Raw genomic sequence first — 17,358 nt, 5'->3', positions numbered from 1 at the left:
ACAAAAATAGAAAAATTAGCTGAGCATGGTGGCATGCACCTGCAGTCCCAGCTACTCGGAAGCTGAGCCAGGAGGATCACTTGAGCCCAGGAGTTTGAGGTTGCAGTGACTGTGATACTGTACTCCAGTCAGCCTGGGCAATAGAGCAAGATCTTATGTCAAAAAGAAAAACAACAACAACAGCAACAACAACAATAACAAAAACAAACCTGTATAAGACACAGGGAGAAGACTGCCATATAGAATGAAGGACCAAAAAGAGACTCGGATTAGGTGCTATGATGCCAATCCCACCCAAGGATCTAATTTGGGAGAGAAAAGAGAGGCTCAAGAGTTTGGGCTAACTGGACTGGTGGTTAAGATAGGAAAACCATCTGTCCTGAAGAAAGCTTTACAAGAACAAGAAATAAATTTCTCAAAATCTTAGAAATGTTTTAAGAGCAAAAAGTAATCCTCAAGGTTGATCAAGCAAACCCACAAAGCTCAACTACAAAGGCATTCAGGAGGAGGATGTGGGTGGTGAAGCATCTGAGGGCCCAGCTGACCCTGTGAGGTCAACAGACTGGGGTGTGCCCTTCTTTGTAACCAACAGAGCTGTCCTCTAGCTGGTTTTCTAGGGTCCCAGACTTTTTGTGCTTTGAAAAGTAAATCCCAAGAGCTCTCCTGGCAGCATCAAAGAGCCCCATTCCCCAGTCGGAACAGGAACCAGATAATATCTCTCCTGAAGTTCTGGGATGGCCTGGCTTTTAGCCATTTGTACCCAGTCATATAGTCCTGGTCCTGGGAGGGAATGGGGGTTCCCTTGAGGAAAGAAGCAGGAAATAGGGACAAAAGAAACATCCCCAAGTGGAGTATCCAACAGAAGTCATTCTAAACGTGACGACCATGAAAGAAGCCACGAGCCCGATGCAGGGTGGAGGACAGGGGCAATCCTTCCAAGGCTGGCCCAGAACCAGGAGCGAGGAATAGCACTGCCCTACTGGTTTGGGTATGGGGTGGGCATTTCAAACGGGGAAGGTTTTGCACACTCTCCTCCGGTCTTCCCAGTGACCGGTGATGCATGTGCGAGAGGTTAGGCTTAGTCCAGTTCTGTCTGCCACAAGCTAGTCACACCTTCATGCTCATAACCACAAGATACTGACCAGGGTACAAGCCGGGTCAAAGCAGGCGGTGGGAGAGGGAAGCAGGTGTATAAGTTACTTGGATGTGGTCAAACTAAGGTTTTATTTTCTGGTCTGGTCTGTTTTACAGGTTACAAAACTTACTTCATGTTCTATTATTGTTAGCATACTCCTACGACTTATAACAACATCATTTTCCTCTGAGAAGTTGGAGGGGCACCCCCTCTTCCCTCCCAGAGGAAACACTTATGGAGATAACCCAAGACATGTGGCCACAACAAACCAACTCTGCCTGGGCAATGCTTTGGAATATTTGGACTGCAAAGTTTAATCTCTCCTAGAAAGAGAAGCTTTCAAATGAGCCTGTTTGAAAAGGTCAGAGATAGACAACTGGGCCTGTTAAAACTAAGTCAAATAAGTACTGTGACTTACTGAGAGGTGTTAAGGAAATGGATGTCTTTAGAGAGGATGTATCTAAGTCTATAGACACAGATTGAGATATACATACATGTCAGCACCTAAGCAAATTGAGTGACACTAAATAGATGTGCGATAAATGTGTTGAATAACTATATATGTATATGTGTATGTACATATACACATATAGTTATACCAGGTTAATATGCATATCAGGTCACCAGAAATAAAGAAGTTATGCACAGGCTGGTGAGGATGCTTGCAATTTTCTAAGGAGCAGAGATGCTGAAACTGATGAGCCTTTCACTTGCCTGGTCAATGAAAATTGTCTCCCAGCCACAGGATTCTGTATACCTTGCATCTCACAGTGCAGTATTCATGCCAATTTTAAAATTTCGTTATTAAATTTCAGTGGTTCAAATATTTATTCATCTTAATAAAAAAATTTGGCTGTCCATAATAAAATATAACTGCACACACAAGACTATAAACATTGTAAGTTTCGATTTTTCAGTATTTATCTACTTATTGCAAAAAGAGCCATTTTTTTCATTAAATAATCAATCATCACATTAGTACAATACAATTTTATATTTTTAAATATACTATATATGTTAAGGATAAGGGGTGAAGTTTTCTTCCTTTGTAATACCTGTTCAAGAGTTTAATGGATTAGGAGATTAGTTTTAACCTTGAGGAAAAAAGTACAAATTTGTCTCATTAGGATATTTCTACCAAGCATTTCTTAAGGCTATAGTTTAACATTTGGTTTCAAAAAGAAAGAAAGTTTTCATTTAAAAAATAATTTAGTGAATTACATTCTTTCATAACTTCCACCCTAATTAGTTACAAAGATAAGTCTAAAGATTCTTAGTTTTGTGTACTAATTTACACTTATATTTAAAGATTAATTTTACTTGTATCTTAAAACAAGAATTTTATGTTGGAAAAAAGAGAACTAAATACATTTGTATAAAGGCTGTAAATATCCCATGGCAAATGCTCTGTCTCAATATTTTCTACCACAATTAGAAACAGGGCTCTGCAGAGAGAGACTTGGGTTGTTAAGGTTCACCTTTCCCGAGGAATTGTGGGCTGCAGATCTGAAGAACACACAGAAACAACTCAATTTCTCTTTTTACAACTGTACCAGAACTTCACAGCTACAATGATAGTATGAACACATGAAAAAATGACTTCACTCAAATAGGATTTAGAAAAGTTGGGGTGACCTCGGGGGCCAGGGCACCACCCTGTGTGGTGAGGTTTACAGTCAGTCGTTCGATAATGGAGAGTGTGTGTGTGCACATATGTGTGTGTATATACAGATATCTATATATATAAATAACCATGTTCAGTCCTTTACAAGCCTGTAAATATGATGTTGTGCTCCATGTTCACTATTTGAAACTTCAAATACACAGGCCATGCAGAGGAGAGTTTCTTGTGTATCCCTGTTTGTTACCACCTGTTAAGATAAAAAAAAAAAAAAGGTACATATATTTAACACCATTCAGTTGAAAACACATTCCATCTGTGCACGATGACTATAATTTAATTGGAGAGGGACAGTCTAAAGTCCACTAGAGATCTGCTCAGCCTTACTCTGTGACCTCTCCAACTTCTGGCCTCCAGTGATCCTCCCGCCTTGGCCTCCCAAAGTGCTGGGATTACAGGTGTGAGCCACTGCACCTGGCTGGTCCATGTCCTCTAGCACAAATTCAGAACACTACAGGTACAACTTGAATCCCTTCCAAGCTTGGTTACTAAATGTAAGACAGATCTTATAGATAGAATCTCACCCATAATCTGAGCCCAAGAAGAGACCACAAAAATAAGTACAGTTTGTGTTTTTGGTCTTCTTGGGGTTTTCTTTAGATTTCTTTAAAACAAAGAGAATTTTCTATAACTCTATCCTACACGACAATCATTTATCCTAGGAAATTATCTTCTTTTAAAATTTATTTTTAATTGACAAATAATAATGACATGCATTTACGGAATACAATGCAATGTTATGACACATGTATACCTTGTGGAACGGTCAAATTAGATTACTCAACATATGCGTCACCTCACATACTTATTTCCTTGTGATGAGAACATTTAAAATCTACTTTTTCCTATCCTAAACTTTTGCTAAATTTTGTTTCACAACAGCCCACAACAGACGTCGGCTCCACGAGCGCCCCGCTCCCCAGCGGTGCCTGACTCCGCACAGTGTTGGCCAAGGGAAGGATCAGTGGTGCAGGTAAAACCACGCCAAGTGACGATACTCGTCGATACAGGCTTTACCTTTTAAAATGTCTTCTGAAATACTCATCGGCCCCCCCCTTGAGTGGCACCTCTCAAACTCCTCCTCCTCCCTGCCTCATGCCCACGTGTCCCTCCGCCTTCTCAGCTTTCCTGCAGGTCCGGAGCTTTCTGGCCCCTTCTGGCCCCTTCTGGCCCCAGTCACCGCACCCTCCCGCCAGACCCCGCCTCCTTCCCCCTCCTCACGCCGGTCTCCATTTCCCAAGCCACTCTCAGAGGGAACTTGCTAAAAGCACATCTAATCAAATTACTCAAAACGCTTCAATGACTGTTATTTCTGTGCCTGATCAAGTGAGAGCAGCGTCTGAAAACATTTTGACTTTTTAGCCCGAAGGATAAAGTCTCACAGGACTTCCGACCCCCTCCGGCACACCGTGTGGTAGGTCTGCAGGCACCTATCGCGCGGTGAGTGTCTCCACGCCCACCTCATCCAGTGGACTATGAGTTCCTGGGGAACCGGGACCATGTTTCCCAGCAACTGGCATGGGACTCAACAGCCGTTTAGTAAATATTTGCTGACTGAATGAAATTCACATTACTACAGCCAACACATGCCGAGTGTTTACGACATCTACTCGGCACGAAAGGCTTTACAGATGGTCTTCTAGCTCTGAGTGGGTGCCTCCACCGCTCCCCTCTGACAGGAAGGAGCCGGAGGGTCAGTTTGTTCGCAGCTGCCTATTCACCTGGCGGGTATCTCACAACTGCTCCTTCCTCAGGAAGCCACCTTCAGGCTTCCCCCTGGACCAGGTCAAATCCTCCGGCTCTGCGCTCTCTTGGTACCACGTCCCTCCGCTTACATTCATTCTGTGATGATGCGATGAATGCCTGCCTGCCTCCCTCGCCAGGCCCCAGGAGGGTGGCCACCTGTCTCATTCACCAGGGCACCCAGCCGCTGGTACCTCAGCATGCAACCAGGACGTGCCCCTCTTCTTGGCTGTCTGCTCACCCATCGGGGCCAGGGCCCTGAGAATCCCCCCTCGCACTGTACTTCACTGTGGCTGATTCCAAAGCTCGCTATAGCCTTCATTATCTTACAAGGGCTTATTTACTTGTCTCTTCTGCCCTGTGTGTCAGGCATTGTGTTTTATTTACATTGCTTCCCAGCAGTGACTCTCCCTAGTTTAGCTGCATGAATTAAAACATTCTCAATGATAACCTTGAGGTAGAGGGTGAAGGCTTGAGCATCTTGTTTATAAAGGAGGTGAAAACTGTGGTCTAAAGACTTTAAATGACCTGCCCAAGGGCTTAAAGTAGAGTTGAGTCTTAAACCTAAGTTTTCCAGTTTCATGACCGCAACACATACTGCCGAGTGTCTTTTCTATCAACTCAAGTCTTAATTTATGTCATTAATGGCTCTGTGACCTTCGGTAGACCTAAGATTCCTTATCCATAAAATGGGAATAAAAATGACCTCAACAGTTTTGCTGTGAGAATTTCATAATAAAACATTTATAAAGATTCTAGTACAGTGCCTAGAACTTCTGCAATCTATTCTACCTTCTCACAAACTTCCCATAAAGAATATACAGTGGGCCCTCCAGTACCCACAGGTTTTACATCTGCGAATTCAACCAACTGTGCTCTGAAAATATTTAGGGAACACAAACCAATAAAAAATAATACAATAAAAAATACAAGTTTTATAAACAATACAGTATAACAACTATTTACATAGCATTTGCATTGTATTAGGTATTCTGTAAGTAATCTAGAGATGACTGAAAGTATATGGGAGGATGTGTGTGTTATATACAAATGCTATGCCATTTTAAATAAGGGACTTGAACATCTGACTTGAGTGGATTTTGGTGTTCTCAGGGGGTCCTAGGACCAATCCCCAAGGATACTGAAGGACAACTGTAACTGGCTTAGGTTTCATGATTGAGATTCAAAAAGAGAAAAGAAAAAAAAAAGTTTCTATTAGCTTATATGTCTAAATATAACCTCAAAAGACAACAGAGATACTTGACACAGGGTTTAATTGCTGCCTTCCCAGTTCTGTCGCCATCACCAGGGCCTGACAACAAGGTTCAGCTCAATTGCTAAGTCATTCTGATGAAATCAGATAACCTAGTTTACCAGCCAGTGCAGTCTGGAATTGGTCTTGATGACACAGGCTTTGCATCTGATGTACCTGGTAAAACACCTCCAATGTCGTCCAACATGTGGCCATGTCCCTACACTCCCACTCCTGTGGAAGGGCAGAGAAGTACAACTTCCCCTTTTCATCAGTTAAATGATTTTATTTTCATAATTCAGGAGTACTGGCTTAATTTCAGGTTTTCTAAAGCTAAAATATTTCTAGCATTTATTTATTTCTAACTATTAATTCTTCAAGAAATTTATTTAGTTGTTTAACGACAAATTTTGAAATTAATCTAATCTGAAGCATTCTCGGGATAGCTGTATTGGCTGAAGTCATATGTTCCAAGGGAATGTTACCGATATATAGGGATGTTTTGCTTAACGACAAGGATACTCTCTGAGAATTGTGTCGTTAGGTGATTTTGTTGTTGTACAAACATCATAGAGTATACTTATTCAGACCTAGATGGTCTAGCCTACTACACACCTAGGCTATATGGTCTAGCCTATTGCTCCTGGGCTACAAACCTACACAGCATATGCTACTGTACTGCATACTGTAGGCAAGTGCAACACAAGGACACATTGTGTGTATCTAAACATAGAAAAGGTACAGTAAAAATACGGTATAAAAGAAAAACTTGATACTTGCCGGACTGGAAGATGCTCTGGGTGAGTCAGTGGTGAATGAATGCCAAGGCCTAGGACTTACTGTACACTACTGTAGACTTTATAAATACTGTACACTTAAGTTTACTAAATTTATTTTTCAAAAAAAGTAATTGTGCTACATTACGGTGACTACAACATCACCAGGTGATAGGAACTTTTCAGCTCCATTATAATCTTATGAGACCACCATCATGTATGTGGTCTGTCCTTGCCGAAACCTCATTATGTGGTGCATGACTGTAGTTCCACGGGGTTTGGGGGTAATGGGCGCTTTAACACTTTTCCAAGCCATATTTATAACAGCTGTGCCCTGTGAGGTAGAGTTGTAGGAACTAGGACATCTTCCTTAGCATGCAGAAACAGATTCAGAAATGGTTTTAAGAAAACCTCCCAGAGAGGTAGGGTGGCCATCGACTTAGAGTTTTAATTAATTCCTGAGGCAACTTAAAATCCACAAGAGGATGCCACACTCACCTTCTACTCATCCGAGTGCTAAGGTGATGCATCTGTTCTTAAATAGCAACAGAAAGCACCCAGATGACAAGAACCTGCTGCCTGCCAGTGCTGTAAACCTTGAACTGATCAATTTTCACCAAAGGACCATTAGAAAAAACAGTGCTAATGAATAGTTATTAAAGAACATTCATTCCAAACTTTCCCCCAGATTGCTGGTTTCTAAATTTTAGAGAGACAAGGGCACATCTGAGAACCCATTGAGATTCTCTCTCTGGAATAAACAAAAATTATACCCAAAATGATCTGTTTGCCAGCTGTATGCTAGCACGTGTCTGTGAACTCAGACTTCCTGCCGCTCACCTGCCAATCCCCTTCAGCGGGCAGGTCTCAACCTGACTACAGGAGAACTACCTGGGGAGCTTTATAAATAAACAGAAAACACGATGCTGGGCCCCACCCCAAGGGTTCTGATTTTATTCATATGTGGTAGGGGCTAGGACTCACTGCTTAAAAGCTTCCTGGATGAATATAATATGCTGAGAGTTTTTACTTTTTATGGTTTTTTTTTTTTACAGTGGTATATAAGAGCTGGCTCCTACTGGCTCATGAAAGTTGCCGTTAAATATTAAGAAATTTCATGAGTTGAACCACCATGGGCAGCTTGTAATTGCCCATGGAGGGCATATTTACACCATAGAAACAGTCAAAAGGTTTTAGAGAATTGGGAAAGAGGCTTTTTTTTTTTTAAAACCAGCACACCACTGATTGAGAACCACTGTCCCAACGGAACCAAAAAAAAAAAAAAACCCACGAGGTAAAGAATTCCTGCTCTAAGTATTCTAGTTGTTAATCCTACTGCAAAGATTCATAAAGTAGACTTTCAGAGGGCTGGGTATTTGGCCACAAATATAGCCGTGTTGCCCCTTTTAGCAAGATTGTTTCTACCAAGTTTTCTTTTTTGGCTTTTTTTTTTTTTTTTTTCAGTTTAATCAAAGAATGTTATTTTTTAAAAATGAGGCTTACAAAACCCATGACTGCATATTTTATATTTTGAGGATGACACTGTTCCTAATAACCTTCCCAAGTCCCCAAATGAAGCTCCCAGGAGAAATTTATTTTAAAGTTAAATATCAGGGAAACACACAGCACTGTCCAGGGGCACTGGTGCGTTTTCCCACTGCAGACCTTGAACGCTATTGTTTCTCTTTTCCTTTAGCTGCCCATTAAGTTTTAACCAGATTTTTCAGCCCATGAGGAACATTTCCTTCCCTAGGTTCTGGTCACTGCATTCTCTTCTAATTTATAGTTCTCCTGGTACTATGAGCTTATATTTTTCTATCTTAATGCGTGTCACTTCTTATAAGGCCTTGCAAATTTTTCATGAAATAAGTCAAGGTATCTTTGAAGTATGAATCTGCTGACTCAGCCTTTGCCTCATTTATGCTGACTCAGCCTTTGCCTCATTTATGATTTGTACGCCATGTTGCTGCTTAGACTCAAACATGGCTAACATTGGAATTATCCAGGGAACTTAAGAAAACACATGTACCTAGGTCCTATGCACAGAGATCCTCATTTAATGGATCTAGGATGCAGTCTGGGTGTCAGGATTTTTTAGAAAGTTCTCCAGGGCTTTCTACTCTGCAGCCAGAGCTGAGACCGTCTGTGCTTTAAGGATCCTGTAAAGTCAATGCTGACTGCCCACCGGGCTGGCTGACCACCAACAGCCTGGTCAGTTCCCTCAGCCCAGGCGCTGGCTCCTCCCAGGCCCACTAGGAAAGAGATGAAACAATTACCAATAAAATTGTGAAGTTTTCCAAAACACTGTTCATCATATATTTCTCTGGTAAGTGTTTGAGCTTGTGGATGAAGTTGATCATATATTCACACATCGGGGAGCGGTTTATTCGGTATACAAATCGTCCATTCTCAAACCTTGCATACTCCGTCTGTGAGGAAAAAAAGGATTTGAGCATTTTTACACTTTTGACTTCAAAGTACATGAGACTGATATTAGTGCCTACGAAAGCATTTTCCCTTTTCAATATGAATCATCCGCTATATGCTATACTGTGTATGTAGTTTACTTAGTTAAAAAAAATCCTATTCTCCAAACTTACATGGAATCCATTATTTTTCTGGAAATAAAAATAGTTAGAAAGATGATAGCTTTAAAGAAGAGTCTGATAGATCCTTTTAGCAAAGGTCAGGAAAAAACATAACAGCCTTAGTGATTCTTTACCTGGAGGAGATCTGTGAGAGCAGGCCCCAGCAATTTACAATTTGTCAAAGAGCCCAAAGAAAATTTCTCTTTACTGTGGTAAGCCACACAGGCTAAAAACCAATATAGCTAATTTCTTTACTTTAGAAAAAAATTGGTTATTTCACACTGATCATGAGCCCCTGAATGAGGGAGGGAGGGAAGGGGGTGAAGGAGAAAGGAAGGGAGGAAGGAAATACTATTAATACTATATATGTAGTTTGAAGATCCCATTGAAATACTCAGAAATAAGAAACACACTCCTAGGTAACTTTGGATCAAAAGGAATTAGGAAGGAAATTACAAACTACCTAAAAGCACAGTGAAAAAAGAATACATCAAAACTTAGGGGACACAATGAAGCTATACTTGAAGGAAACTTAATGAAGCTGCCTCATGTCTTTATCATTAAAGATGAAAAATTATAGAATTAAATACACATCTTTAAAAATTAAAAAGAAACCACAAAATAAGCCAAAACCACCAAGAAACCAAAGGAAACCAGGAATAGCATGTTAATAAAGATAAAAGCTCAAATCAATGAAATAGAAATTTAAAATGCAGACAGAAGTTTAAAACTGGTTCTTTAGAAAGACAAAATAAAATAAACCTCTCACACTTAAAAGAAGAAGGAAAAGAGGCTAAGCCACAATTATAGGAGATTAGAAGATATATTAGAGATTACTTTACATAACTCTAAGGCAAAAAAAACAAAAACAAAAAAAAAACAAAAAAACAAAACCACCAAACAAACAGGCAAAGAAAACCTAGTGGATAGGGATGCTTTCCCAGAAAAATACAAATTGTTAATCCTGAACCAAAAAGAAGTGGAAAATGTCAATAGGTCAATTACTGTGGAAATGACCAGAACTAGAAAGTTGATCTGCCATCAGAAAAGGTAGAGATGACAAAGGCTCCACAATTTCAGTTAGACAGGAGGAATAAGTTCAAGAGCTCTACTATACAACATAATGACTACAGTTAATAACAACGCATTGTAGTCTTGAAAATTGCTAAGAGAACTCGGAGGTAGTGAATAGAATGGTGGCTACTAGAGGTTGGTAAGGGTGGTGGGAAGGGGTAATGAAGAGGTATTGGTTAACGGGTAATACAGTTAAATAGAAGGAAAATGTTCTAGTGTTCAATAATGCAATAGGGCAACTATAGTTAACAATAATTTATTATATTTCAAAATAGCTAGAAGTTTTCAAATGGTCCCCTACATAAAGCAATGATAAATGTTTCAGGTGAATCATGTTCCAATTATCCTGATTCGATCATTATCCGTTATATGCTTGTACCAAAATATACCATGTACTCTATGAATATGTACAATTATTATGTATCAATAAAAAATTAAAAAAAAAAAGAAAATTGCTAAGAGAAGATTTAAGTGTTCTCATCAGTATGTGATGTAATGCATGTTAATTAGCTCAATTTGGCCATTCCAAAATGTATATATTTCAAAGCATTTTATGTTGTATACAATACATAAAATTTTTATTTGCCCATTAAAAACAAATAATAGATGCTGAAAAAAGGTATAAAAGCCAGATAGTTTAGAGATAAGTTTTATGTAACTTTTAAAGAATGGTTACTTCCAATGTTATTTATACTATGCTATGCCACAGAAAAAGTAAATATCCCAATTCTTTTCATGAAATGAATGCACATTCAATACTGAAATGGTTTGGTGTGGTCAAGGAAGAGAAATGAGATTGGAAATGAACAGGGCCAGAAATTGGTCTTAGAAATGAAAATACAAAATTCTTCTAATCATCAGACACCCAGTATTATAATTGGCTTCAATTCTTATTAATACCTAGTCAAAAAATTCTTTTACCATTTGGGCACATGCTTGATAATGCAGCATTTCCCCAATAATGCAACACAGACCATTATAAGCACAACACATATTTTTCTTCCTTTGTGATGGACCAAAGATTTGACAAAGATTATAAAAATGTATAGATTAGCATTAACTATGAAACAAGCAAATTCTAAGTACAATATCAGCAAATAGAACCCAGCAATGTATTGGATGTCAGACTTTTCCAGGAAGGCTGTGGTGGTTCATGCACAGGAAATATATGAACTTAGCTTGTTATGTCAATAAATTGGAGAAAAATCATATAGCCTATGAGTTGTTGAAAAGGCATTTGATAAAATACCACGGCTACTACTACTAAAAATCCCAAAATAGGAATAGAAAACACTTAAATTAGTAATAAAGACCATTTATAAAAACCAACAATATAATCCTAAATGGCAAAACTCCAAAAGTATTTCTCCTATCATCAGTAACTACACAGGATAGCTACCACTGCTATTTCTTTATACAACTGTGTTGAACGTTTTGGCAAATGAAAAGAGAGTGAGGAAAAAAACTGGCATAAACAGTAGAAAAGAAGAGATAAAATAAGGCCTTTTTTTTTTTTTTTTTTTTTTGCTGTCACTAAGATTATATACTTAGAAGGCCCAAGAATCTAGGGAAAACATTTGCTAAGATGGCCATATTGAAGATAGGTATGCAAAATCCAAGAGCTCTTTTCTATTCTAGTATTTAGATTCTAGAAATGGGAAATTACAAATTATATAATATTTAGAAATATATTTAACAAGAAATGGACAAATCGATATGATGAAAACTATAAAATCTCATTAAAATAACAAATTGAAATGGAAATGCAAATAGGTTCTTGCTTGGAAAGATTTAATATCAATAACACATCGATTTTTTCCAAAAAATAACATATAAATCTAATGCAATTACAATTAGATTGCTCAAACAAGGTTTTTTCTTTTTCTTTTTTTTTTTTTTTTTGAGACAGAGTCTTACTCTGTTGCCCAGGCTAGAGTGCCATGGCGTCAGCCTAGCTCACAGCAACCTCAAACTCTTGGGCTCAAGTGATCCTACTGCCTCAGCCTCCCAAGTAGCTGGGACTACAGGCATGCACCACCATGCCCGGCTAATTTTTTCTCTATATATTTTTTAGTTGTCCATATAATTTCTTTCTATTTTTAGTAGAGACAGGGTCTCACTCTTGCTCAGGCTGGTCTCGAACTCCTGAGCTCAAATGATCCACCCGCCTCGGCCTCCCAGAGTGCTAAGATTACAGGCGTGAGCCACCACACCCAGCTGGTTTTTGCTTTTTCTTTACATTTTTAAATGACTGAATTATTTGGAATAATAAATGCTGGTTAGTAGCTAAGAAAATATATGAAAAAGAATAACAGTGAGATCGACTTATCCCACCAGATATCAGAACACACTATAAACACACTGCAATCAAATCAACATGGTATTGGGCTATGTAGAGAAAATTGAGAGTGGAATAGAACAGAGAAACTCCAGAAATAGCTCCCAAAATATATGGTAACTTAAAGAGGACAAATCTGTTCAAGTGGAAAAAGATGAATCATTTAGTAAATGACTTTGACACAAATGCCCACCTATTTGGAAGAAAATATGAGCAGGCTATCATTTCACACCAAATGCAGACATACATTCAACAGGGATGAAAGGCTTAAATGTAAACGTCACCTGCCACACACGCCAGCCTCTCCATGAAAATTCCTGGGATTTTATGGGTCAAAAGCAACCTCTTCCTGCTCCCTGAACTCGCAGAGAGCTTTGGGTGTATCATCTGAGGACATGAAGAATGATTTGAAATCTGGGAAACTGGGTAACTTGTTTGGTTCATCTTTTCTCACAAGTGGCTGTTCAGGCAGGGAATTCCATCTACAGGAAACATCCCTGACATCACTGCCTAACACGCACCTTTCACGCTCCCACCACCCCCAGATAACTTTGTTGCCTCCTGCTCAGAGGGAGATGGCGGTCCATCTGCTTCCAGGTCTCCCAGCCCTGGAACCCTCTCCTCGGGCCTCCCAGACACTATGGTGAGCCACCTCCCCTCCTTCCTAGTCTGTTTGTGTCTCTCTGCTACTCACTCCAGGGCTGGCTGCTGCTCTCCAAATTTAATCCATATTCCTGTGCTCTTGCCATTCCTCTGTAGCTAGTTCTCCTTCCCGCAGCTTTAATTACCCTTAATGCTTAGGGTTCCCAATTTCCAGTTTTTACCTATCGCCCAAATTCTAGACTTGCATCTATAATCATCCCCTGGTGATTTCCTCTAGAACACCTTATTTCCTCATCTCTGTTAGTGGCAGTACTGTCCTTCCAAACATAAAATATGAATGTGACCGGTGGTTCTCCCTCCTCTTTAATCTTTAATATCCAATTGGTTTCTAAGTTCCACTCGAAACGTCCTGGATTCCCAGGGCCACCATTTTAGTAAGGCTCCCAACTGCTAAGCTCAACCTGACCATCTAAGTGAAATCCCCCACATCCTCCTCTGCCAGCACAACCCTCCTTAGCAACACCCTCACAGAGCCCATGCTTTGTGCTCAGAAAGTGAAGACAGCCTGCAGCACATCAAATCCTAATCGCTTAGCCCAAGGTCTAGTCCCTCTCTCCCCCAGTGCATCCTCTCTCTCACCCCTCAATGCAAAGTCTTTGTGCAGTCAGACTGGGCTTCTGGACCTGAGAGGTCCAGGACTGTTGAGAATAAAAACTCCTCACTGAACACATCCTGACGGGGTGATGGGTGAAAGACCTGGAAATTACAAGCTTAAAGGGAATGCCAGCTGCAAACATTCACACAAAGCAGCTCACCCTGCTCAAACAAACATACGTTTTTTTTAAAAGGGAGGGAGGCATAAAATATAAAAGGCATAAATAGATATTTCATCCTAATATATGAAATACATTTATAATAATTATAATGAAGGGAATAGAAATTGCAAAAGCAACAATATCAAACCCAAGGTGTTAGGGTTTTAGGAGGCAGGTGCCCATCAGCTGAATGCCACCTTGATTGTTATCTGTGATGCCTGGGAGCTTGGACCTGGGGTGGGGTGGGCAGGGCACTATTCTGACAGGTGCCAGGGCACCCCACGAGGTCTTGCACAGAGGTGCACAGCACTGGCTGGGCACGGCAGAGCCAGCTTCAGACTCAGAGAAGGCAGGCACGGGACTTCCTACTTGCTGTTTTTCATGTCCTTCCAAATCACTTTGCCTTTTTTCGAAGTAATATGAAAAAGAAGTGGGAGGAAGGGTGAGGAGGAAGGAGGAGACATCCAAAAAGTACAACTCTCTGTCCCAATGAAGGTTTAAAGGAAGACAATGGTCTGCCCTGGAATGAAGATTCTGGTATACAGAAGCCAACTTACCTCTACTTTTTCTACTACTTGCTTCCCAAAAGAGCAAACTTTGGTGGAACAGGTGACTGTCATATTTTCGGAACTCTCATACTGACTGGTTACACCATAGAAAGCCCCGGCATCATCTTGAATATTGCAGTTTAAATCAGCCTGTTGGAAAGGAAATGGAGGTGGGAGTTATTCTCTCATCCCAGGGCACAAAGCAGTAACTGTCAGGGTAAGACCTCTATGCGGGGGAGGGGGAGATGGTTGGCTTGGGGAGGTGGCTCGGTGAACAAGTTCAATGTCCATCAGCCATTTTTTGAAGAGGGTGCTAATTTAGGCAGTCTTCCCTTGAACTGACACGCTGCATGTACTGATTTGCTTTTACTTTCTTGCATTCAGTATCAGAATAATTCTGTGCCCTTGCAATAAAAGATCCACAAGGTCTATGAAATACGTGAAGAAAACAGGATATGATTTAGATTCATATTCACTAACCTTTAGAATTATTTAAAATAACAGGAGACTCTGCAGCTGATTAGCCATTTGTTATATAAGTAAAAACAGAAACTTTACTGTTCCTGTTATAAAATTACAGCATCCAGAGGGGAAATAGTTCCTATTAAAGACTGGCTTACAATGATGCTAAATAATTAACACAAATTGCCACTCATTTAACACTTTTATTAAGTACCTACAATGGGAGGCTCATGCTAGATATTATACAGGACTTGGTTACAACCTAATATGGGAGATAGAGACATAAAATAATTATCATTCAGATAGGAAATAAGTACCACATCAAAGGTACTCAGTTCCAACAATGGAAGGCATTACTTTCAACCAGGGGTCCTAGTTAGGGAGAGTTAAGGTTGGCAAATGAGAGAAGGCTGGGGTGGGGTAACAGTGCAGGCCTGGGAGAAGTGAGTTTGGAAGTGTAACTTGAGCCCAGGTCCAGGAGGACTAAATTAGGGGTGTGGATTGCATCCTCTAAGAAATGGGGACTCCTTGAAAGTTTTGGTGCCAGGGAGTGATGTGATTAGCGCTGTGCTTCAGAGAGCAATGTCTCGGCAGGATACACAGTCCATTGCAGAAGGTGGCTGCTGCAGTGTGTGGGTCACTGCTACGGTCTGAACATGTCCCCCAAAGTTCACGTGATGGAAACTGAATCTGCAATGCAACAGTGTTGGAAGGTGGGGCCTTTGGGGAGGTGTTCTGGTGTCGAGGGCTCTGCCCTCAAGAATGGGCTCATCCCTCCCCCGGCCCCTTCTGCCTTCTATCATGTGAGCACACACAGCAAGGCCCCACCATATGCTGGTGCCTGGATCTTTGACTTCCCAGCCTCTAGCAATGTGAGAAATGGATTCTGTTCTTTATAAGTTACCTAGTCTATGGTATTCTGTTATAGCAACACAAAACGGACTGAGATACTCACTGATTAACGGTTCCCCCTTCCCTCGAGTATCTACAGATCCCCTACTACAGATCAGGTGACGTGCTTAGAGGTGGGAATGAAAATGTGAGCAAAAGCTGAGCCAGTCCCTGCTCTTGTGGGGCTTAAGATTTAGTAATGAAGACATCACAGCAGAGATAAGTCCCACCATGAGAGGTACACGGGGACACGAAAACAAGCCACAGTGTGGAGTGGGCCCCCGGGGGTCTGGGATGCTTCTGCTGATGATACAGCTGGGATACAAAGAAAGAAGACATGGAGTATTCCTTAAGAGAGAATAAGGGTGTTCAAAGGGCACACTAAAAAAAAGAGACAGCAAGGGAGAGAGGACGGTGAGAGAGTTGGGGATGGGTGGGAGGGTTTGGTCTCATATCCTAAGACTAAAGGACACAGGAGTGACAAGCGGCTAGGACTGGCACAGTGACAGGGCACGATCAGACCTGCATTCCAAAAAGGCAACTTTGACCACAGCTCAGAGAAGACTCCGGAAGGGAGCAGAGTGAGTGCAGACGGCTATCAGGAGGCGACACGGCATCCAAACGGGAGATGACAGTATGTGGGCTGGTGTGGTGGCTGCTCAGACAGATGTGGATGTCAAATGAGACTTTGTATGTTGTGAGATTTGGCACATTTTGACTAATTTTAATCCCTCGACAGGTACTAACCCCACCATGAAGACCCGAGTTATCCTATATATTTTTCAGTAAGGACCTGCATTTGAATTTCCTTCTTGAATTGAGTATCAGGAAAATATCCATCTCCTTGGCCAAAACTTCCTATTTTCTGCCTTCAACTAAAGAAAACCCATATTCTCTATATTCCCCCTTTCACCTTATGTGCCAAGAAATCCCAAGCTAAATTCAGTGCTCAGCTCCAGTAATTGACTTGTCCCAGGTGCTTCTAATAGCGACTAACAGCCAGGGTCCAGCTCCTTTTACTGGTTTCCAATCTGCTTTAACTTGTACTTGTCCGGTTTTATGTTATTCATAAATCTAGTAAGCTTTCTCACATTTTGCTGTTTGGATTTTATGGGGTACAAATCATAAATAAATAAAAATACCCAGGTGTGCACTTTTCTCACATTCAAGGGTTTAACATTTGGCTCCACAAAAGAGCAGCTTAGCAGGAAATGATGCATGTCTTTCCCTAGCTGAGATCCGCATCTGAGCTACCCAAGGCTGAAGAGGCCCCTGGGTCTAACTGAGCTGCAGCCTCCGGGGGAGAAAGGCTCCTACCAATGCCTCCGCGCACACAGGAGCTCTGAACACTGAATTACCATCACGCTTTCCACAGGGCAGTTGTTACCTTCAAGAACTGCCGCTGTCTTGTTTTGCTTCCACCTCGAAACACATGGCTTTGACAAGTGGCTC

At 40.9% G+C, this 17,358-nt stretch overlaps 1 protein-coding gene across 2 annotated transcripts in view; it reads right to left on the bottom strand.

Moving 5' to 3' along the window:
- Positions 1 to 2,540: 2,540 nt before the first annotated feature.
- Positions 2,541 to 17,358, bottom strand: part of TEAD1 (TEA domain transcription factor 1) — a 243,943-nt gene continuing 229,125 nt past the window's right edge. For both annotated transcript variants that reach the window (XM_069469584.1, XM_069469583.1), the window contains 3 exons: positions 14,563 to 14,703; positions 8,864 to 9,016; positions 2,541 to 3,006 (listed from right to left, as the gene is read on the bottom strand). In XM_069469584.1, the coding sequence (XP_069325685.1) occupies positions 2,893 to 3,006; positions 8,864 to 9,016; positions 14,563 to 14,703 (408 nt within the window). In that variant the 3' untranslated portion in view covers positions 2,541 to 2,892. The remainder of the gene's footprint in view (positions 3,007 to 8,863; positions 9,017 to 14,562; positions 14,704 to 17,358) is intronic.

Source organism: Eulemur rufifrons, chromosome 6, assembly GCF_041146395.1.
Source record: "Eulemur rufifrons isolate Redbay chromosome 6, OSU_ERuf_1, whole genome shotgun sequence".
Classification (NCBI taxonomy): domain Eukaryota; kingdom Metazoa; phylum Chordata; class Mammalia; order Primates; family Lemuridae; genus Eulemur; species Eulemur rufifrons.
Note: the sequence above shows the minus strand (reverse complement) of the source record. Positions and strands in the feature narration are given on the sequence as shown.